Consider the following 25,585-nt stretch of genomic DNA (forward strand, 5'->3'; position numbering starts at 1 on the left):
AGCCTTGGTAAAATTGTGAGGAATCCATTAGGAACTTAGATCAACAAAGTATAAGGAGTAATCTCTTAATTTATTCATTAAAGATCTGTACACCCCCATATATATGTGAACATATATATGGCATGTATATATAAATATATATATATCCATATATATAATAAATTTACATACATAAAAATGGGGGGATGTAAATACATACAGAAACTCCAGGTAAGTATATTAACAAAGCTATTAACAAAATTTATAAATTTGAATTTTATCAATTTTTTTCATTTTTTTATTCACCTCTTAGAGAAGGGTACTAATAAGAAGTAAAGATGAAAATGCCTAGGCCTGCATATTTGATAAGCTTGCCAATCCAACTCTGACAAATCAACTGTTGTTTTTATTTTGCAATACTTTTTTTCCCATCACTATGATCAACATTTTTATGGGTAAATAAAACTCTGAGTTCATTGGGCTTTAGAGAAAGGGGAAAAGGAGGACTGCTTGGGCAAGGGATAACAGACTAAGAACAAATACCAATGGGGAATCACCTTTACACCCACAAACACAGGTCTTGGGAAATGAGTAATGTCTATATGGAAGATGGGCAGTTAAATCAGTTAAGCAGTGAGCCAGACTCCAGTCAGCTGGGGAATCACAATAAAACCTTATGTAACTTAACTAAGGTACTTTTAGCGTTAAGGAGAACAGACAAGAAGCAGGAAGCAATACTTTATTAAAGTAAAGAGGTTAGGGAGATGGGTAAACAGGGATTACTTAACTGGGGTTAACTATGGACCAGAAACAAGGGAAATGGGTCACTATTCTAAAACCCTACCTTCAGGCTATCAGGGGATTAGATGTCTCACAGCACAGTTTTCCACTGATCCAGTGATGTTCAGATGTCCAGGTATCTTACTAAGTAAGTCCAAAGGGTAAAGCCAAGGAGCTGAACTGGTTTGATATGTCCACCAACCAAACCAGATTTCATTGCTCCACTTGAACATTCCCAGGGTAGATGGGTTTTACAGGAGACCAATACTTTCTGGGCTCTTCACCTCCAACAGCTAAGGAAAAGCCCCTAACCATCAGCAGTTGCACCTAGAGAGGGTCTTCTGTGTGATGTCCCTTGCTGAATTCCAAGTTTGGAACATTTGGAAAGACATCTCCTGTCAGCCTGCCCAGCTAAATCTGCTTTCCTATTTCCCTATTACAACATCAAAGTTTGGACTTTCCACCTTGAGTCTATTTTAGCAGACTATTGACAAGACATGCCATTTGCTACTCTCATGAGAGACCTTGCCAATTTTTGACTGAAAGAATTCAGAACACAGATAGAATTGCTTAGGTTGTTAGTAATTGGAAGTTTAAAGAAATTGATTACTCTCTAGTGGATATAGTTGAATAATGAAATAAGAAAGGTAGTCATTGTATTGTGATTGAGGTAAAACTGTGAGGAACCTACTAGAAAACACAGGGCAACATAGTTTAAGGAATGACATATTAAATTCAGCAATTTATCCCAAGCCCTGTTCCTTAAATCCACAGTAAAAAGTCATCTCTAATTGTATACAGATATGTCCTCAGGAGTTTAGGAATCTTGATGATTTACCATTTAGTGAATTTTAATGGTCAGGAAAATGAAGAAAGATGATGTCATCCATGTGTCTGAGACTGAATTTGAACTCAGGAAACTAATCTTCCTGAGTCTTGGCCTGATCCACACTACCTATATGCCCCTACCTTTCAGGACCATAATCAAGATGTATTCAGATTGATAGGACATGTGGGAATGTATAGATTTACTAATATAGATTGTAATAACACCAAGTCACCTATAGGTTATGATGCATGAAGCCTTTAAGCATAGATTATCTATTAAATTAGGGCAACTATGTGACACAATGGATAGATTGCCAGACCTGGAGTCAGGAAAACCTGAGTTCAAATCCAACCTCAGACATGTAAATAGTTGTGTGGCCCTGGGTAAGTCATTTAGTCCTACTTACCTCAGTTTCTTCATCTGTAAAATGAGCTAAAGAAAGAAATGGCAAATCACTCCAGTATCTTTGCCAAGGAAACCTCAAATAGGGTCACAAAGAGTCAAACATGACAGAAAATGACTGAACAACAACTTACTGAATGGGCATAATGATACATTATCCTAATGGAGCCAGGTATTTGGATTAGATAAACACTTAAAACTCCTTTCTAGTATTAATATCTATGATACTAGGATTCTACTATGAATCAAGGAGTATCACTATTAATAAAAGCATTTACATTTCATCTAGTGACTGTGTAAGTAACTCCCTCCTTGATGCTGGTAGAAATAACCATCAGAGATAGAATATGATCCCAACAATTGCAGGCTATTAAATTCAGGTCACAGATGTTCTAATGACACACTTTCTGAATGGGTCCTAAATGCATTTTGCATGTAGATTAATTGAATTCTGATGACCTACATTCCTTATTAAAACTCCAGCTGCCTATAAAAATATTTTGTAAAGAAAAATGAAGGCTTTGATTCCTCCATCTAAGAGTGCTTTATGTTGAATGGTAAGGTGGGAAAGCATTGGAAAGGAATAAAAGATCTGGATTCAAGTTCTAATTAATTCTCTTAATCCCCATATGTCTACAGTTCCACGTCTGTTAAATAAATAGAAGAGACTAGGTGTTTCTTGTAGCATGAACCTTTTATCAATCTATATGGAAATAAATTGGATGTATTTTAAAATTGCCAATAGATCAGAATCCATCATTACTTAAGGGAAAAAGGGAGAAAAATGGAGAGACAGAGACATAGAAGAGACAGGGAGGGAGGAAGAGGAGGAAAGGAAGGCATGAAGGAAGGAAGTCACAAAGGAAGGAAGGCAGGAAAGAAGGAAGGAAAAAAGAATACATTCCTCCCATCATAATTATTTCTGTTGATAATATCACTATAGTCCATGGTACTAAGAAACAAAATCTTAGGTTCTTTTTTTTTTTTTTTTAACTTTTCTCCTCTCCTTACTCTCTCTCATTTTAACCAATTGATAAATCTTGTCACCTCTTTGCAACAGTATGTCTGGTATCCATTTCCTCTTTTACACCACCACAGTTTTTTGCACCACAGAAGAGTGGTAAGAACTAGGCAATGGGAGTCAAGTGATTTGCTGGGGGTCACACAGCTGGAAAGTGTCTGAGGCCACATTTGAACCTAGGACCTCCTGTCTCTAGTCCTGGCTCTCAATCCCCTGAGCCACCGAGCTGTCCCCTTTATCCCCTCTTAAGTAGATAGATATAATGACCACTAGAATGTCATATGGGTCTATGACAAAAAAATATTAAGAAATGGAAGAGGTCCCCAGAATTGTTGACTTGACCTCCTATAATAGATTTACAGTGAACACAATGATAAGAGAAGCACATGTTGGGCAGACATGAAGAAGCTATTATTTGAACCCTTAAAAGGAATGACTATATTGATGAGATCACAGATCTCATCACTCTAAGAGTCAACATATTCAACTCTCTTCAGACCCTAACTCAAGACTTTCTTAATGATAGATGCTTAATAAATGTTGAATTGAATGTGGCGATTGTGTATTTAGAATGTTTAGACTTCCTATTTGGCAAGGCTATATAATTCAAGTAAAATTGTTATAAACTCTTGTGAGATAATAGAATAGGATATGATTTCCTTCCTTTCTCTGAATTTTCTGTCTAACTGAGTTGCCTCTGAACAGTATCTAATCTGCCATTCCAATAAGACCTTTACCTTACCGGCTTTAAGGAACCTTTTTCATAGTATATTTAAGGGATTAAAAGAAAATAGGCATAATAAGACCATTTATTTTGGTGATTAAAATAACTACATTTTGCTAAGGAAATTGATTGCTAGATAATGTAATAGTATAATTGATATTGATTCTCCATTTTTTAGAAATTCAGGTATAAAGATCTAAGTAGAACTCCGAAAAATGAAGGGGAAGGGGATAAGTAAAGAGTTCCTCTTTGAAAGGAAATCTAGCCATAGATAAGAGTATGAATCTTTGTCATAATAGTGGATCACATTATTGCTTCTGTTACTGACTTTTGCTTAAATTTATGTTACTTCATTGAAAGTTAGAATTCCTAGAGATGGAAAGGTCATATTTTATTCAAAACACATTGCAAAGAACAAAAGAACATTCATAAAATATTAGCTTTTTGCCAAAGGATCTAAGTTCAAATTCCAATTCTTTTCCATACTGTCTTTGTGATACTAAACAAGTCTGTGTCTATGTTTCCCCATAAGTAAAATTGAGAAGATTAGATGATTTCATCTAAAGCCCTATCTACCTCCAAATCTGATATTCTAATCTAGTGTAGCCCTTTGTTTTGATGTTAGCAGAGAAATAGAAGAATTGATCAGTAGAACAGATTATGTACACAACAAAAGACAATGTATCTAATACTCTATTATTTGATACACGGAAAGATCTCTGGTACTGGGGTAAGGACACTTTAAATGGATGAAACTATTGGGAAATTTTAATAGTAATAAGGAAGAAATTAGATTTAGACCAATACTTCACATCTTATACAAAGAAAAGCTCCACATGGACACATGTGACTTGTCTAGGGACACACAGCTAGCAAGTGACTGAAGATGGACTTGAACTCAAATCTTCTTGCCTCATAATGCAGCATTCTATCCACACATCACTTAGACCAAATATTCCATGTTTAGCATTGTGCTAGATACTGTGTGGCTGCTTGGGTGACAAGAGAATTTAAAAGAAGCATACAACTGTATCCTAATTCATAAGAACCCTATATCCTTTATGACTATTACTGATGAACCCCTATAAATCCTTAACACTGCTTTCATCAATGGATTAGAGTACTTGCTCTATATCTGAACAATAAAAAATATCCTCTGGACCATCCAATGGTTATGTCTTAATCTTACTCCATGACACATCCACTTCCTTTTCAAGATACATGTTTCTCTAATGACATCCTTTTTGCTGCTTTTTGACACAGCATATCATTGCTAATGTGTTGTAGGATTCAAATAACCCAGATATTAATTCTTTGAAGATATATAGTAGGAATGGATGAATATTTATTTTAAGAGAAGACTTATTTACCTTAAATATGTAGTGGATGAAACTATAGATAATGAGATGCCAATTGAATGGTCTAAAGAGTAAGCTCAAAATATTTAAAAAAGAAAACTCAAAATGGATGATTGTTAGGAAAGGCTTCATGGTGTACATCGTGTTGGTCATCAAAAGATGACCAAGATAGATGTAGATGAGGAGAGGAGAAATTTAGAGGAGGAGAGAATTAATGATTAGGAATATCTTATTCTTGTTTCATAAAGGTTACCTCTATGTTAGTTATATTATCAATTGACCTGTCACTTAGCTGGAGATGATAAAACTATTATTTTTATTATAGTGGATGTCCCTCTTGCTAGAGATACTTGTGTGTGAAATAAATGTAAGGACTTGGGGTTTTCTTATTTGTTCCTTCTTTCTACCAAATTATTGTTTTATTTAGTTTTAACGGGTTTGGAAAGGATGAGAAAAAAGGTTTTGTAAAATCAGCCCCTAAAAAGCCAGCAATTACAGTTATTTTTAAGTGGGCTAATCAGTATCTTTTTCAATGTGTAATCAAGAGGCAGTCTATAATTATTTGAGCCACTTGGCTCACACATACAATTGGATAAAGCAAAATGCTTTTTTTTTTCCATTTCCTGCTCCTTTGCAGTTTGTAACTGAGGGTTGAATTTGTTTTCCCCAAAGCTCAGTTTTGGAGGGATTCCAGTCCCAGGCAAACCAGGAACATTCCTAAAGAAAAACTTTCATGGATGCATTGAAAACCTTTATTATAATGGAGTCAACATAATCGATTTGGCCAAAAGACGAAAACATCAGATCTATACTGTGGTAAGTTAAAAAGCACTTCTTTGCACCTGTTTCTTTTTAGCTACTTTTTGGTAAGCCTGCCTGATTTCCCCTACTATACACAGTCTGCCAACTAAGATGACACCACTCTGTCAGTAGATATTCACAAGTATAATTGGGTCATTGGAAGAATGTGGAGACTTGTAACATCAATAGAGCTATCGAGGGAAACAAACACATTAGCAGGAATTCAAAGATTTCCATTTCCCTAGTGGAATTGAGTCAGCTGTAGTTAGGAGTGCAATCAGGAATTTGTTAACCTGAATCATTTGCTATTGCCAGCAAGGAAATTGATGGAATCACAAATGTCTTTATCACTATAGAAATGCATATTTTTGACCCTTGAACTTAATTTATAATGAAATTGACATTTTACCTAAAATAAAAGTCAATCAATAATATCTAGTGCTTTTAAGAGAGAATATGTTGTACTCTCAAGATAAGTGTGGGAAAAAATAGCCATTTTCTTTGTGAAATAGTTGTTAAGATTTTGAATAAGTGTCAAAAAATTCAAGGCCTTGCCCTAGAGGAAGACATTATTATAATTTCAAGGCATATGGAGAAACTATATGGTCATGTTATTTTTTTCTATTTTTCTCTACCTGAAAAAAAGTTTAAAAGCCAATGTGATGAGCACCTATAAGGCTCAGTGATAGAGAGCCTGGCCTAGAGATGGGAGATTCTAGGTACAAATCTGACTTCAGACATTTCCTAGCCATGTGACTCTGGGCAAGTCAATTAACCACAATTATCTAGCCCTTACTGCTCTTCTGCCTTGGAACTGATCAATTCTAAGACTAAAGGCAAGGATTTTTTTTAAATGCCAATATGGTGAGTAAAAATGTTAGGAAACTGACTTCTGGGTAAGAAATGAATTTATTGATTAGGCTAGCAATAACCAAGAAATTATTTGGTCCATTATCTCTCTCACTGGCCAAAGACTATTCAGTGTCTTCAGTTCGGTTCAATTAAATTTTAAAAGCTCATTATTCAGTTCTCCTCCAGACAACCCAAGATACCTCTAATAGGTGGATACTTAATCAGGAGGTAGACTAATATTTTCCAGACCCTCCCTGATTTCCCCATGACAAATGGGGAAATTCACACATCTGATCACAGGATTCCAACTTTTTTACTGATCTAGATGGAGAAATCAAATTCAGTATGATTAGGAATGACATCTATTGTTCATCCCAACAGAGTAATCAAGAACACAGCAATGCTGCCTCCCTGAATAATGTCATGTATTGCTTCTAAGGCAGAAGAGCAGTAAGGGCTAGGCAATGGGGGTTTAATTCTTTATTATGGTGTAGCTAAGTGGCTCAGTGGATTGAGAGCCATGCCTAGAGACAGGAGTTCCTAGGTTCCAATCAAACCAATTCCATAAGAAACTGGTTTAACTGTCTTCCTATGACTATCATTTGCAATGTATTAAATGTTCTCAGGGCAGTGAATGATTCTTTTCTTGTCTCTATCATTGAAGACCATGTATATTCACTTTCTGTTGCTGAGGCAATGAAAATATCATTGCATGTGTTGGGAAGATTATTTTTAATAAACAATAGCATAGTCAACACCATCCAGTCAGTCTACTGTTATTTCTGACAGTGGCATGAAGGGCATTTGTTGTTGTAAGTGATGTATACTTTAATATTGTAAAAAGAAAAAAAGGGGGGTTTGGGTTGGATATTAATATTTAAAGAAGTGGTCACTAAGAATTGAATAATTATCAATTCTGAAATGTTTTTAGTAATTTATAAAATATAGGAGAGAGTGGAAGTAGAGAGATGAGAAGAGGGTAGAATAAGAGATCTAGCTTAAAGAACTAGATTTGTATTCAAATCTGGGCTTTACTCCAGCAGGGCTCCAGAGGCCCAGCTGGAGAGTCTAAAAGTCAATTAACAAGGGTTTTAGCCACAAGGGCTCTTCCCAATCAAGGGAGCCTCCTGGAGGCTAGTACCTCAAGGGAAGCTAAGGTAGTTAGCCTTTTTCACTCACCATGTGTAGTTCTAAGAGAGAGATTGAAGAACAGTCTCACCAAGGTTTCAGGGTCCCATGTCCAGCAAGCGGCATCTCTAATTCGACCTCCAGCTCTAGGAAACGAACAAAAACTGACGCAGGAAGTTGTCATTCCCTTTTAAAGGCACTTCTTTTGCTTCATTTCCTGTGCCTTCCTCTTAGTTTATGTGTCCAATCACAATAGACTCTTTGCTTAGGACTACTCAGGAGGCAATCAGTCAATTTTGATTCATCACCCACTCTGGCACACGTGGGTCACAGACTTCCCAACTTGTGAATTAAGTGGTAACGTTTTCACCTTTGGTGACTAAATCCAAAGATGGGCAGGGTAGGTTTAATCTCATTATCACAATATCCATCTCTCTTTTAATACCCATTATCTCTACAGCTACCTTCTTTAATTTAACTCCAACTTATCTATCAAGTCTTATCTTCCACATTGCCACCACACACACCTTCCATGACAATAATGTTGGTCTACTTATAGTTGAACATACTTCTGCTGTCTGGTGTGTTATTCTTTCCTTTCTAATAATTCAGTACTACTCATTTGAATGAAGTCCATAGTAATCCTTCCATCTTCTGGATTAATAGTAACTACTGCTAAACCATTCAAATTAATTTATTTTTACCATGGCTTGTGATTTTATTTTAATTTTTAAAACCTTTACCTCAGTCTTAGAATTAATAAGTACTGTTTCCTAGACTTCTCAAAAAGTGGTAAGGCTAGGCAATTGGGGTTAAGTGACTTGACCAGGGTTACACAGCTAAAAAAGGATCTGAGGCCAAATTTGAATCTAGAATCTCTCATCTCTGGGGCTGTCTATCCACTGAGCCACCTAGCTGCCCTGTGATTTTATTTTGTAACATAATCTTGTACTTTTATTTAACTTGTTTTATTTACCTTTCATGAATTTATTCCCAGTCTCTTTAAATAGGTTGTAATCAGGGATAGAAAGGGTACTATATACAAATATTATACTATAAACTATATATACACTGTAGTACTGTTGTTGTTTAATTGTGGAATACTCTTCATGACTCCATTTGTGGTATTCTTGCCAAAGATACTGGAGTGGTTTGCCATTTATTTCTATAGCTCATTTTTCAGATGAGGAAATGGAGGTGAACAAAATTAAGTGACTTGCCTGTTGCTATGGTGCTAGTAAGTATCAGAGACTAGATTTGAACTCAAGGCTTCCTGACTCCAGGTCCAGCAATCTATCCACTGCACCACCCTACCTGCCCCTGACAGTAGAGTATATTAGTACTATATTATAAGTATTACATACATACATACATACATATGCATACAATATATTATTTATGATATATTGATCTATCTCAAAATCTAGGAACACTAGTGGCATCTAGAAATATACTGTTCACCTTAGAAGTTAAGTGTTCAACACATAATATTTATTTTAATGAATTAGATTTCTATGTATTTATCTTCCTAAGTCCATACACAATTTCAGTAAGTGCAATGTTTACAAACAATAATTTCATAATTTAAGTTCTTCATATGCTAAACAAGACTTCTATTTGATCTTCCTGGAATAACATTTGAAAAACTGAAAGGACCTTGAAAAGAATTCTGGTATTTTAAAAAAATTAGTAAATCATTTCCTGTTCCCCTTATCAATAATTATTATGATTGTATAAACATTTATTGTTATTGTTTAGTCATTTCAGTTATGTCTGACTTTTCATGACACCATTTCTTTTTTCTTAACCAAGATTCTTCAGAGGTTTTTCATTTCATTCTTTAGTTCATTTTTCAGATGAGGAAACTGAGCCAAATAGGATTAAGTGGCTTGCCCAGGGTCACACAGCAAGCAAGTGTGTAAAGCCAGATTTGAACTCAGTTTTTCCTACTTTCAAACCTGGCACACTATCCACTATGTCACCTGACTACCTTTTACAGACATTATCTTTATTCTAATCTCTTTTATTTCCCCATAAAAATTGTGTTATTTTTTATAGGGACTTTCATAATTAATGTTTTTTTTCTCATGTCTAATATGTTATGACTTTTTAGTTTACTTTACTTGATTGGGACATGTCTTTAAAATATCAGATATTCATTCTCTACTTTACACTACTGCCTCTATAGTGCCCAAAAGAGATGCCATTATTCTTATTTGTATATTGAAGTGTCACTCATGAAAGTGACTTCTTAAAGGTCATGTTCACTCATTGGTGCCCTGTATACTTAATTGCTCGACTAATAAGTTTATTGAATGAATAATAAGGTTTAAAATGATTGAAAATTTAAGCATTCTTTGCTCCTGTAAGGAAAGGTAGTTTGTCAATGATTTTAACTAAGCACTGGGATAACAAAGAAAGGTAAAAGAGTGTTCCATGTCTTCAAAGACCTAAAATTCTAATGGGAGAAAAAGACATGCTGTGAACTACACACACACACATACACACACACACATACATATACACCTGTGATATAGTATAAAAGGAAGGTAATCTCAGGAGAAAATCATTAGCATTGAGGAGAATTGGGAAAGGAATCTTGCAAAAACTGTGATTTGAGCTAAATCTTGATGAAACCCAGGGAAGCCAGGAAGCAGAAGTGAAGATTCCAGATATTAGACAAAGCTAATGAGAAGGGACAGAGTTGAGAGATGAAGTTTTATGTTCAAAAAGAAAAAAATACATCAGGCTATATATCTTTCTATCTACTTTGCTATGTATGTATTGTCATTCCATCTCTCCCAAGAACCCAGGCAAATTTAATTTCCTTAAAATTAGGAGACTACTTTTAAAAACTTTTATCTACTCTGCCTGGAACATAGCAGCTACTTAACAAATGCTTGTGGAATGAATGATAACATTTTCATTTCATTTCTGTTACCCAACTTCAGTCTCTTTTATTTTTATATATTACTATATTGTTACCATCATGCCATATTGAGTAAGTTTAATCATGATTTAAATAAGGGTTCTTAACTTGGCATCCTCAGGGTCTCCAACATATTGATGGACCAATTTTAAGTGGTCCGTAGATTGGATGGAAAAAATATTTATTTTTCACTCATATTTGTTTGCTATTATAATAATATGCATTCTGTTTTATATGCATGAAATATTTTTTTTTCTGAGAAGAGGGCCATAGACTTTACCAGACTTTTTTTTTAAACCTTACCTTCTATCTTGGAGTCAATACTGTGAATTGCCTCCAAAGCAGAAGAGTGGTAAGGGTAGGCAAAGGCGGTCAACTGACTTGCCCAGGTTCACACAGCTGGGAAGTGTCTGAGGACAGATTTGGCCTGGCTCTCAATCCACTGAACTACCCAGCTGCCCCCATTCACCAGACTTTCAAAGAAATCCATGACACAGAAAAGTTTATGATTACTATTTTATGGTTATTATTAGTCATGGACTCCTATATTGCTAGTAATTATGATATTTATTAGTTTTGATATCATAAATACAACCATTATTTAGTTTGTCATTTTAGACACTTACTATGACCACTTATAAAAAGTTATGGACAAGTTAACACTGGATGGTTAGACATGAATGGATCATAATATATATTTTGTATGCATATGGAGGCAGAGTCATCACAGATACATTACCATATTTGACAAATATCCCTCATGTTAATCAAGATCCAATCAGATCCAGAAGGTTATACTATATGAAGAAAAATATGCAATATCTTAACAAGATGTAAACATTAAAATTTATATTATATATAGTAATTCTCAAAATATATATTAAAGATTATTTCATAGTTTACAGCTATTTCCACATCTGTAGTTTCATTTGGTTCTCACAGCTCTTTGAACCTGAAAAGTAGATGTTGTCTACATTTCACAAATGTGACTCAAGCATTCATGCAAGAAATATTCATAGATGCTACTACATGTCTATCAAGGTTCTAAGCCCTGAGAAGACAAATGTAAACAAGAAGAAAAATAGATCTGGCCCCCAAAATGATTAAATTCTAATGGGATAAAAGCAATATATATTCACTGAAAAGGAGTAAGTAGTACCCACACAGATGCATAAAGCAAAATATAGTGAGACAGAAGCAAAGATAGAATAAGAAGGAACAATGTTGGGTCTGGATCTATTTCCAAAATAAAGCCTCCAGCTGCAAGTAACCACTAAGAAAAAGGAGAACAGCTTGGTGGAAGGATATTTCAGAGCAAGAAGACAATAGGCACTGGGAAAGTTACAGAATGGAAAGGCTGCTGAGTAATAGTCATAAAGTCTAGCACCCAAAGCACCATTGGAAGGGAAATATGCCAAACCTTTATTCATATGATATGGACATTTTTGAGAAAAGGTAAATAGAGTGTGGTATTCTTACGAATAATATTGATATAGATGGATATATTCAAAAGTATTAATAGTTTATTTAAAGGCATATTGGTTATTAAGAAGGCCATGCGAATGCTAAGATCTAATTCAAATTGCCCACCATTACCTTCTGCCCACCTGGCTGCTTCGTATGAAAGAGAGTGTCCCAATGAAGTTCTCCCTATTTAAGCTTCTCTTTAAGTTGGCTCAGGTCACCACGTAAGAAGGAAGCCCATTGAATCATGGGAAATGTAGTTCTCAAGTCCCTTAAGCGTCCACAGGATGCTTATATCATGGACCTGAATATTAAGACTCAATGAACCCCAAAGAACCCCAAATTTCAATAACACAATTTGTGTCTCTGAAAACTACCAAATATATTCCACCTTTGATCTTCATGATATAATTTGTTCATTAATATCCAGATTAGGACTTTGTTCAATTCCATATGTGGAAGAGTTGGGATATAGTATGTAATACTAAGCAGATAGTCAGTTTGCTTAAATTATTAAGGTGAAGATTAAAACTGTTCCCAATAAATTATGGGTTTCAGTGCCCCTGAGCTCAAACTAGAGAAATAGTTATTCCTCTGATGGAAATATTGCCAATGGAATCCATTTTTACCATACGTTAATATAATCAACATATAACATTTTAATGCCCAATACTTGGTCTAATGTTGTTGTTGGACAAGGCACTCTAGAACATATATAAAATTAGAAAATATGAATTTCACTTATTCTGTGTATGCTTTTGAATCTCTATGTGTGTTTGTGAACTATAAATATCTAGGATTCCTATGGCAACATTCGTACCACAGGGCACTAGCTACATTTGGATATTATGAAATATATTTAAAAGCAAAGTATATTAAATGTTTACACTGAAGTAGAGGAGGGGAAAGATGATGCAAAAAGAAAGCAGGAAAGTCTGAATACAGGTAACCTCCTTTTCCATCTCTTCCCAGTGGCACCAAGACCAATAATTTAAAGCACAGTTTTGATCTCTTCTAAGTTCTGAGGTATTTATCATTTTGTTTAAAGCTTCTTTGGAATACTTTATCCCTCAGACTTCAATTGACTGTATTCTTAATATGAAGCACACTGAATCCATTTAGTGATAATGCACTTGAAAAGAGAAATCTATGAGGATTGCTTTACTATGATGGTAAAAGACTTTATGTCTCAACTTTCATAACTTAAAGTGTCATTATTCTTTCTCCAAATGGCTTTCATCATGTAGATTATGTGAAGACTCAAGTTATTAAAACATTGTCATCTTATGGAACGCTATTTCTAACAAAAATGTTTTCATTGTTAATTGTTGAAAGTAGAAAGTCATTCTTCCCCCATCCTCTACCCCTTCCTAGGTAAGCTTAGTTTCCTCCAAAGGTGCCATGTCAGCTTCAAACAGTTTTGCTTGAAAATAGTAAGGTGAAAACTAAGCCTTCTGAAAGGAAATCATAGTTCTGTCATTTGCAAGTGTTTTATATGGACATCAAAGTTATCATGCATGGGCTCAGCAGGTCCAGGTGGTTTGGGTGGATTTGAGAAGTTCTTTATTCAGTCACCAAGGGTGCATCAAGTACTTACAATTTATAAAGAACTATGTAAACCTCAAAAGAGATTACATCATCAAACACAGGTGTCTTTTTGCATCCTGAGATCACTAGGCATCCCTTTTGTTATTTGTCATTCACTTCTTATAAGATCTGCCTATCTCCTTTGAGACTCAACAGCTGTTCCACAGGGATAATTCAATTTAGTCTTTATGGCTCTATTTGACTATAAGACAGTCCTCCACATCCTCAAGTATAGTAAAGCTAACAGCTTAAAACAGACATTAAAAAAAAAATCTCACTATTTCTTCTCAAATACTCTATCCTTTGCCAATATATCTTTGTATAATAAACAATTGGAAAATAAATGATCCATTGGACAATGTGTATCGTATTTGAAGCATACATTATTATATCATTAATTTACGATGTTTATTGCTCACTTTTGTTTTCCAAAATGATTGATTCCAAGCATTCCAGAGGACTCCTATACAAATTGTTAGGTGCCGTTAAACTATTGATGTAGTCTCCCAACCCACCCAATTTTGTAAATTTGTTCCTAGGTTAAGTTACAAGACACAATAAGTATCTGGATGTTGGTTTGAGCCTCATTGTTTTATACGTTTTTTAATAAAGAGTTATACTTAGAGAAATACTAGATAGTTTGAAAGATAGAGATAGAGATATTTCGATGTTTATTCATCTATAGGTATATAGAACTATATAGATAGATATTTATATCTGTTTATCTATGAGCATATGGAGATAAATATCTGGCTATTTGCCTTTATATCAATGATCTATTATATATGATCATGAATAATCATATACATATACGTATAAATATATATGATCTACAATTAGTATTTCCACTTAAAATATTAAAAAATAGAATAAATGGTGTACATTTTCTTATGGCCTTAATTAGAAAACACTAATGAGAGAGTGAGGAGTTGTGTTTTAATCCCTCCTCTTTCACTAATAATAAAAAGAGGTTTTATTGCTAATTGCGTATCTTTGTATATATTCTTTTTTTTTTAAATCCTTACCTTCTGTCTGGAGTCAATACTGTGTATTGGCTCCAAGGCAGAAGAGTGGTAAGGGCTAGGCAATGGGGGTTAAGTGACTTGCCCAGGGTCACACAGCTGTCTGAGGTCAAATTTGAACCTAGGACCTCCCATCTCTAGGTTCTATTCACTGAGCTACCCAGCTGCCCCATGTACATATTCTTTAGGTTTAATTTGTCTCATAAAATGATGCCTTGGTAAATATTATTTCTAAAAATCTATATTTCTAATAAACACACTTTCAAAAACTTAGTAGTGATTTGAGAGCTGAGTCTGGATTGCAAAAGTGGTTCATTCCAATTAATTGAAAGAAAATATATTTTTAGACAATGCAGAAATTTCATGAAGTTCCTAATCTTAATTTCTGGAGAGAAGAATTTCAACAACTGGCTCCTACCTAGAAGTTATAAGGGGATAATTGATTTATAAAGTAAGCTTTTTGGAATGTAAGCTATTTTAGGGTAAGGAATGCATTGTTGTTTTTTCTCATCATACCCATTATCAAATATTATGTCTCATAGTGAGTGCACAAAACTACTTGTTGAATATATTTAAATTACTTAAATGAGTTGGTTCTTAAACATGAAATATTTAAGAGAATTCTTACATCTTTAAGTAAATTTAACTCTAATAAAATGGTAAAAAGGAAAATAATGTTCCTTGCCTTTTTCTATATGATTGTAATTTAAACTGCCACATTCTATTTACAGTAGTCTAAAGCCCAGAAAATATATACTGACACAAATATTGCCTTTGTCCTATGTCTTGGCCCATGACATGGAGATTCATCTGGATTTGTTATAGAAAACCTTTCATTTTGATGTGAAGTGCTAAATCTCTAAAACTTTTATAAGGGATCATGTTTTATCCTACTGAGCATTTTCTTTGATAAATGATTTTTGTCTTTGTAGAAATACTTTAAAGAATAAAATCACACACCATTCTCTTCCTTCCCGCAAAGTTTATTTTAGGCAACTTCCTCCTGACCCATCTTGTCCATTTTGCTCAATTGCATTCTGTGCTATATATTCTGGAAAAATATGCTTCTAAATCACTTGCTTCATTCCAGTAGCTTTCTTACACAAATTCCACCAAATAAATGTCATACGAGGAATTTTATATCTTAGGGTCAGTATTTCATAAACACAGTATAAGATTTTTTATTTTCTCTTTTTTTTGTTCAAGATGGAAACACATCAACTTTCAATTATTGCTTTTGTTTTCTAGAGTAAGCAGCTATTGAATAGTTTTTTAAGTCATTAGGAGAAAAATAATCATTTGCATTTTTTATCAAAATTTTAAAAGAGAAGCAAAGTCCAAAAATGAGTAAAAATGCAAGTTGTGGTTTTTCTCCTATGCAAAAAACAAATCTAAGTAATGATTTTTATTCTCTCTCTCTCTCTCTCTCTCTCTCTCTCTCTCTCTTTTTTTTTTTTTCTCCTAGTAAAATCAGTTTTGATATATGCCCTGCTTTGGTACAGGAATTTTTTCTTTAATAAATAGTCAGATAGGCCATTCCACAAATCATTGTTTTAATGTCATGAAGGGCAGTAGGTAGAGGGATGACATATGGAGTAGTGGTCTTATTAACTGATCCATCCCTGAAACATCTGTGTGAGGCATGCAGGAGGCAGATGTTATAACCCTCATTTTATTCTGAAGGACACTGAGGACCAAAGAAATGAAATGATGTATAGGTAACTATTACATTTACAGTAATGCTTCCATACCCTCTACTCTTCCTAAATAAAGCACCCCACTGAGATTTTTGTAAGGTTTGGAATGACTTTCATGTGAAAATAGAGAGACATAGGGCTGAACCACATCCCTGAGAAGCAAAGGTACATCTCAAAATAAATGGTCCCAAGTGAGTATTTCAGAAGGAGGTTTCATGTTACATGTTAATTGCAAAATAAAATGATCTCCAGCTCTCTCTAGAGAACAGGTATTATATAGTCAAAATATATATTGATGGGAAGAGAAAGTAAAGGCAGTTAATAGGGATTGTTTCTCACTATCATGCCTGAATTGAGATATGACAGCTTCCTTCTTATCTTTCCTGCCTTCAGAAATTTTTATTCCCTAATTCATCCTGCTTTATTACTACAAGAATGATGTTTCCTAAATATGACTGTTTTCTTCTCTTGCTAGTTCTGAGAAATATTTAGTTTCCTAAAGAAGTCCATTTGAGGACACTACTAAAGACCTGAGTTTGAGTCCTTCTCTGTCATGTTCAAGTTTCTTCACAGTAGGAAATCACCCCAAGTCTTAGTTTCTTCATACTTACTTACAGATTTTCATGAGAAAAGTGTTTTATAAACTTTTACTATGTCACTGTGTACCTCTCTACTTTGTTTTAAAGACCCTCCCAACTCAGTAATCCTTATTCAATAATAGTAATAAAAATAATAGGTAATTTTATATAGTGTTTTAAATTTTGTAAAACATTAAACTATTTTTACATCTTAACCTCTTGATAATTGCAGAAGCTAAGTATTATTATTATGTCTAGATGAAACTGAGACTGAGAGAGATCTTTACTTTGTAAGGGTTACATAGCTCTTAAGTTCCTGAGACAAGATACAAAATTATTTTTTCCTGATTCTGAGTCCAGTAATCTAAGCACTATCAATCAATCAATCAATGAGTCGACATTTTAAAACATCTTCCATATACCAGGCACTGTAAGTAAATGATTTGGGTTATAAAGAGGCAAAAGATGGCCCCTATCTTCAAGAACCTTATAATCCAATGAGGGAGACAACATGCAAAAAAAAATTAAGTAAACTATTTACAGGACAAATAAAAAATAGCATAGAGAAGGTACTAGAATTAAGATGGGCTGACCAAGGCTTCCTACAGAATAGTGATGGGCAAACTACGGCCCAAGGACCAGATGCCCCCTGAAATGTGTTCTATATAGGCAGCACCACATTATTCCTAAACTGACGAATACAATGAGTAGGATACTGTAATACAATGAAACTTCGAAAGAGTTGACTTAGAAAGACTGACAGATGAGCATTTCCTTTCCTTTGGCCCCCTCTTTAAAAAGTTTGCCTAGAAGATACAATTAATTGTATTTGGGTATTTTTATGGGTAATATTAAACACTGAGTTTACTGGATTTAGAGAAAGGGGAAAAGAAGGACTGCTTAGGCAAGGGGTAACTAACAAAGAACAGATACCAATGGGGAATCACTTTTATATCCACAAACAAAGGACTTGGGGGAAAATGAGTAACACCTATATGGAAGAATGACAGTTAAATCAATTAAGCAGTGAGCCAGACTCCAGTCAGCTGGGGAATTACAATAAAAACAGTAAAAGGTACTTTTAGGGTTAAGGAGAACAGACAGGAAGCAAAAACAAAAATTTATTAAAGTAAAGAAGTTAGGGAGATGGGTAAACAGGGATTCCTTAACTGGAGTCAAATATGGGCCAGAGACAAGGGAAATGAATTACTACACTAAAACCCTAACACTAACTAGATCCAAGCAAAGCAGGATGGGGTCTCACTCCTTGGGTCCTTGTCCCTCCAGCGGTGTTCTCAGATGTCCCGTGGTCCCAGAGGAAAATCAGCCAGTAATTCTAGTAGGTAACAGTGAACTGGTACAGAAATGGAAGTCCACCCTCCAAATCTGTAACTCCAAACTCTAGCTTGCACTTGCCCACAGAGTAGGTGATACCCTGGTGATACTTTTGGGAGTTCAGCACACAGACCTCCTTCCCAGTTGCAGCCAACTGTCCCAGAGCCCTGTGTCACACACACTCCAGTATTCTAAGGCTTCACGGAATCTTCAGTTCAGCTCATGCCACCCTGCTTGGCAATCTGTCTACACTTAAATCTTATCTATTTATCTTATTTCATCTTATTTTATAAGTTTGCCTACAACAGTATTAAAGGAAGCCAGGGAAATCAGTAGACAGTGTAGAGGAGGGAAAACATTGAGGCCATGGAGATACCAGAAAAAAAATGGCCAAAGCCAAGAGATGCAGTATCTTGTTTATTAAACCTCCAGTAATCCAGTGACACTGGATAAAAGAATGTGTGTCAAGGAGTCAGGAGTAAGAAGACTGGAAAGGTAGGAGGAGTCTAGTATGAAAACTTTTGGATCTATGACCATTTTTTATTTTTATTTTTTAATTAATTTTTTATATTTAGAAAAATTTTCCATGGTTACATGATTCATGTTTTTACTTTCCCCTTCACCCCCCTCAAGCTCCCCCCCACCCATTGCTAACTCGCATTTCCACTGGTTTTAACATGTGTCATAAACCAAGACTTATTTACATATTATTGATAGTTGCATTGGTGTGGTCCTTTCAGGTCTACATCCCCAATCACGTCCTCATCAACACACGTGTTCAAGCAGTTGTTTTTCTTCTGTTTCCTCTCCTGTAGTTCTTCCTCTGAATGTGGGTAGCATCTTTACCATAAATCCCTCAGAATTGTCCTGGGTCATTGCATTGCTGCTAATACAGAAGTCCATTACATTCTATTTTACCACAGTATATCAGTCTCTGTGTACAATGTTCTTCTGGCTCTGCTCCTTTCGCTCTGCATCAATTCCTGGAGGTCTTTCCAGTTCACATGGGATTCTCCCAGTTTATTATTCCTTTGAGCACAATAGTATTCCATCACCAGCATATACCACAATTTGTTCAGCCATTCCCCAATTGAAGGGCATCCCCTCGCTTTCCAGTTTTTTGCCACCACAAAGAGCACAGCTATAAATATTTTCCTACAAGTCTGTTTATCTATGATCTCTTTGGGATACAAACCCAGCAATGGTATGGCTGGATCAAAGGGCAGGCATTCTTTTATCGCTCTTTGGGCATAATTCCAAATTGCCATCCAGAATGGTTGGATCAGTTCACAACTCCACCAGCAGTGCATTAATGTCCCAATTTTGCCACATCCCCTCCAACATTCATTACTCTCTTCCACTATCATTTTAGCCAATTTGCTAGGTGAGAGGTGGTTCCTCAGAGTTGTTTTCATTTGCATTTCTCTAATTATTAGAGATTTAGAACACTTTCTCATGTGCTTATTGATACTTTCGATTTCTTTATCTGAAAATTGCCTATTCATGTCCCTTGCCCATTTATCAATTGGGGAATGGCTTGATTTTTTATACAATTGATTTAGTTCCTTGTATATTTGAGTAATTAGACCTTTGTCAGAATTTTTTGTTATAAAGATTTTTCCCAGTTTGTTGTTTCCCTTCTGATTTTGGTTGCATTGTTTTTGTTTGTTCAAAACCTTTTTAATTTAACTTAATCAAAATTATTTATTTTACATTTTGTAATTTTCTCTAACTCTTGCTTGGTTTTAAAATCTTGCCTTTCCCATAGATCTGACAGGTATACTATTCTGTGTTCACTTAATTTACTTACAGTTTCCTTCTTTATATTCAAGTCTTTCACCCATTCTGAATTTATCTTGGTGTAGGGTATGAGATGTTTATCTAAGCCTAATCTCTCCCATATTGTTTTCCAAATTTCCAAGGAGTTTTTGTCAAATAGTAGATTTTTGTCCCAAAAGTTGGGCTCTTTGGGTTTATCAAACACTGTCTTGCTGACATCACTTACCCCAAGTCTATTCCACTGATCCTCCCTTCTGTCTCTTAGCCAGTACCATATTGTTTTGATGACCACTGCTTTATAGTATAGCTTAATATCTGGTACTGCGAGGCCGCCTTCCTTCATGTTTTTTTTTTTCATTATTTCCATTGAAATTCTTGATCTTTTGTTCTCCCGAATGAACTTTGTTATAGTTTTTCTAATTCAATAAAAAAGTTTTTTTGGTAGTTTGATAGGTATGGCACTAAATAAGTAAATTAATTTGGGTAGAATGGTCATTTTATTATGTTAGCTCGTTCTACCCAAGAGCAGTCAATGTTTTTCCAGTTGTTTAGAGCTAGTTTTAATTGTTTAGAAAATGTTTTGTAGTTACGTTTGATAATTCCTGTGTTTGTTTTGGTAGATAGATTCCTAAGTATTTTATTTTGTCTAGGGTGATTTTAAATGGTGTTTCTCTTTCTACCTCTTGCTGCTGTGATGTGTTGGAAATATATAGAAATGCTGATGATTTGACAAAATACAACACCCATTTCTACTGAAAACACTAGAAAGTATAGGAACAGAAAATCCTTTCCTCAAAATAATAAATAGTATATATCTAAAACCATCAACAAACATCATATGCAATGGAGATAAATTAGAAGCCTTTCCAATAAGATCAATTATGAAACAAGGATGCCCATTATCACCTCTATTATTTAGCATAATGTGACCATTTTTAGATGATCTAGAGGAAATAGGAAGCCAGTGGAATTTATTGAGTGGTGGTGATATGATTGGACCTGGGTTTTTGGAAATTCACTTACTAATTGCTGAGTAGAGGATGACTTGGAGTAGGGAAACTCTTGAGGCAAGCTAACCCACTATCAGGCTATAGCTGTAATCCAACTGTCTCTGGAGTAACAGTGGTGTCAGAGGAGAGAATGGGGCTTATTCAAGAGATGTTGCAAAGGTGAGGAGGTAGAAGGAGGCCTTAGCAGCATATTGCTATAGGTGAGGGGAGGTAAGAGTTAGTTCATTTATAATGGGAAGGGATGCTAGAGGTTATCTCCTCTAACCATTTCATATTTTAGTTGGGGAAGCTGAGGCTTAGAAATATTAAATGATTTGTATCTCTGAATAAAGTTCTATAAATATCTTTTGTTAGAAGATGAATGAAGCAACATATTGAATATTTGAGCTGAAAAGAAACTTGGAATTCCTATCCAACACCCTCATGGATCTTACTTGAGCCATAGAGTAAATCTGGTGCTAGCTAAATTAACTTTTGGTTCAAAGAACAAAATTGCATCTCTGACATGATTAATATAATGATCAATGCAACTTGATCCATTTATATGGAATGAGCACAATCATTACATAAAGATAATCCGTTTTAAAATGAACATATCCAGGATTCTAACCCTGAAACTCTTGTCTTTATGTTATAAGACAATGCCAAGTGACTAGGCACATTATCATCTTGTGACATAAAAACAAAAAAAAATTTTTCTTATGACATAAAGACAAGAGTTTCAGTCTTTACTTGAAATACATTTTTTTTATTTGTTGGTTATGAAATTGGAAAAGTGTCTTAGTCATGTAACTTGCAAAGGGCAGAGCCAGGACTCCAATCCAGATCATCTGTCTCATTTTGTAATCTTTCCATGTTACTATATTGTATCTGGATAGGGATTGGCAATTGAATTTCCACATGGGATTTTTTCTTCAGTTTCTTCTTGATGTATTTGATCATGTCATTGAATTACAGCTATAATAATCTTTGTCTCCATGATCTTGTTAGCCTCTAGGTCAATCAAGTAGCAAAAAATTCTTACTCTGAAAAGATCCATGCCCTCCAGCCATTTTTGTAAGTCAAACACTTACTAATGGTATTATTGCACAAACCTTGCAGAAGGTTCTTGTCTTCCTGATAACATAGCTGATCTGCCAGGCTTCTGTTCCTAAGATCAATCTAGTAAGATATCTCATCTTTCAAGCCTGACAAATACTTCACTTTTCTGCCTTCCTAGCACATTAATTATTCTTTAACTGGAAATAAAATTAGCTAATAAGAAATGCATTCATTAGAAATGCAGAAGGACAGAATCTTGGAAGGACATATTTATTTTTTCTCAAGTGCCATTGTATAGATAACAAACAAACCCATTACAATGAAAATGAGTGTCTCCAAAAAGAAAACTCCTTTGGATATTCAAGCATTATCATACTATTTATCTTCAGTTTTACTCATCTTTGATGGCTCATAGCAATCTCACATCATATTTTGATATATCTTCCATGTTTGTCCTTCAATTCGAGATTGCATCCTTGAAAACTCTGGGCTTAACATGTTTTTTCTCAATGCACAGATGAAAAACTGACCCACTAAATGGTTTGAAGTAGTTTCTCAAGGTAAACTGGAAATGAAACAACTTCAAAAGATGCTCCTCATGTTTAAATGGACCTTGGTGATTGTCCTCTAATCACTATTTTTAGATGATCATAAACTTAATACACTCTTGACAGATGAGAAGCTGAGTGAATTTTAATGGACTATTAATTATGATTGCTGACAGAATCTAACATAAAGCAATAAGGATTTCATATCTACTTCTCCCCCTCTCCCTACAGAAACTTAAATGTATATAGGTCCTTGTATTTACCTACTACATTGTAATCTATTTGAAGGCAAGAAATATACCACATCCCATGTTTGTATCTCCAGAACCTAGCACAGTGACTTACTAGACATTCAATAAATGTTTGCTGAGAAAGTAAATTATAGTGTAATAATCTTTAACTTTACCAGCCCTTTTATTTGCCTCTCTTAAGAACATCTATGGGCAATCTTTCTATTTTACTTCAGCTTCCTTATATCTTTTTATTTTATTTTAAAAAAGAATGTCAGAATTGATACTATTAAATTCCTCCAATAGGACATCAATATTCTTGTCCTTAGATGAGGATTTCACATAAGGGAATTACCATAGCTGGTTGTATGATGTGCCCAAAGGCAAAGTGCATAATTCATTTTCATGAGTAATTGGTCATATCTCTGAGGCAGCGTTCATGGTGGCCATAAGCCAAAATATCACTGTCAAGATACCTGTGTCCACATCTATTGTAAAAGATTAATATGTAAGGAAACTCTATGAACAACTTTCTGAGCTTCTTTAAAATAAGTTAACATGTACAATAATCCTAGATAAATTCAAAATTACTTTCCAGTAGAGACTCTCCCTTGGCTGACTGTCAACTAAGTTGTTAATTGATAATTAAGGTGTTAGTTTATCACTTTAACACATTCCAGGATAATTCACTTTTTAATTGGTTACAGGCTGAAGAAAGTGTAAGACCCAAGCAATAAAGTCTTAATTTTGGAATTTCAAATGGTTGATATTTCTGAGAAAAGAGAATCAGTTTATTATATCTTCAGGTCATGATGCTTTCTATTCTACAATAACAACTCATATTTATGTAGGATTTTAAGATTTACAGTGATCTTTCTTCACAAAAATTCCTGTGGTTTATTATTTTTAACTAGATTAAACTGATAATCTATTAGGTTATGACTTGCCCTTGGTCACACGGCTAGTAAGGGTGAGAAGGAAAATAGAAAACAAATCTCTTGAATATTAAATGAGTTTTCTTTCCAAAATGCCATATAGCCTCCCTTTCCACCAGCTTGTGAACTTAACTCAGGAATAAGAATTCATTTGACAAAAGGGACACTATTTACAGCCTTTTATAATAATAGATTAAATAGAAGAATATTTGTATGTTCTTCCTTTACAAACAAGAGTTCCAGGTCAAGAGGTAATCGATTCAATTGGGTAATGAAGTAAACCATAAGCCATATCAACATAGTAGACTGCAACAACCTCGGAGACAGGACAACATCTTCTCCTATCTACTGCTTTCTAGGGCTAGTAAAATCCTCAAACATTGAAGAAATTAAATGAATTATCTGCAACTTTGAATATTTTGTAGAGATGCCCTGTTTCCTAACTTAGAGTGCAAGCTCTAAGAATGAGAGCAGAAAAGGAGTCTTTATATTACAACTCTTTAACATCATACCTTAGAGACAGTAGCCATTCTATATGTTCTTCACATTGATTATTATAATGATTAATTAAAAACGAAGGGAACAACTTCATATAACTAGTTTGATATGAGAAAGACTTTCTTCTTACTAAATTTTGGAAAGGGTTGCCTAGTGAGGTTAAGAAATTTCCATAGTTTCACTCTTTCAAATGAGATAATATTTATAAAGCATTTAGCACAGTGGCTGGCACAGATTAGGTGCGATAGAAATGCTTTATCTCTTCCTTTCCCTTCTCTGCTTTCACTTGCCTCAGATATATGGTCATTTATATAAGATCACACTAGGGTCACAGAGTAAAACTGAAATACGCTAACAACAACAAATTTAAACTAACATTTTTGTATTTAAAAATATTTATGACTCTGACCTGGCTAAAATAATGATGTGACTAACTTAATCTGGATAAATGTAATAATCATATAGCTTAAAATTACAATAGTGATCAATCTTAAAATTAATATATCTGGGATATCATTACTGAAACGATGGTCTATATTGTGAGACAAAGTCAGTCAATTAATTTTCTTGAAAATTTTTTTTTTATATCTGCTTTAAATATCCCATGGTCAGTTAGCTGACCCAGTGGATACTATACTTGGCTTGGAGTCAGGAAGACTCATCTTCAAATATGGCCTCAGATACCCTGGGCACATCATTTAGTCCTGTTTGCCTCAGTTTCTTCATCTATAAAATGGTCTGGAGAAGGAAATAGCAAACCACTCCAATTTCTTTATCAAGAAAACACCCAAAGGGGTCACAAATAGTCATGCAGGACTGAAAATAACTGAACAACAAAAACCTACTATGCACCAGGAACTGTGCTAATCATTGGGGATACATGGAAAAGCAGAAGATAATCTAAGATCTCAAAGAACTCTTAGTCTAATGGTAGAAACAACATGGAAACAGCTATGAAAAAATTGTTTATACATATAAAGGTATGTATATAATTTCATATGTGTGTATATACATATATTTACAATATAGTTTGTTCATAGTCATGCATATATGCATAT

General features: G+C 34.6%; 1 protein-coding gene across 1 annotated transcript in view; it reads left to right on the top strand.

The window, feature by feature from the left end:
- CNTNAP5 (contactin associated protein family member 5) overlaps positions 1 to 25,585 on the top strand; it is an 845,810-nt gene that overhangs the window by 398,959 nt on the left and 421,266 nt on the right. Inside the window, exon 7 of the mRNA XM_044669143.1 lies at positions 5,766 to 5,909. Within this exon, the coding sequence (XP_044525078.1) occupies positions 5,766 to 5,909 (144 nt within the window). The remainder of the gene's footprint in view (positions 1 to 5,765; positions 5,910 to 25,585) is intronic.

The sequence above is a fragment of the Gracilinanus agilis genome, chromosome 3 (genome assembly GCF_016433145.1).
Source record: "Gracilinanus agilis isolate LMUSP501 chromosome 3, AgileGrace, whole genome shotgun sequence".
NCBI classification, from domain to species: Eukaryota; Metazoa; Chordata; class Mammalia; order Didelphimorphia; family Didelphidae; genus Gracilinanus; species Gracilinanus agilis.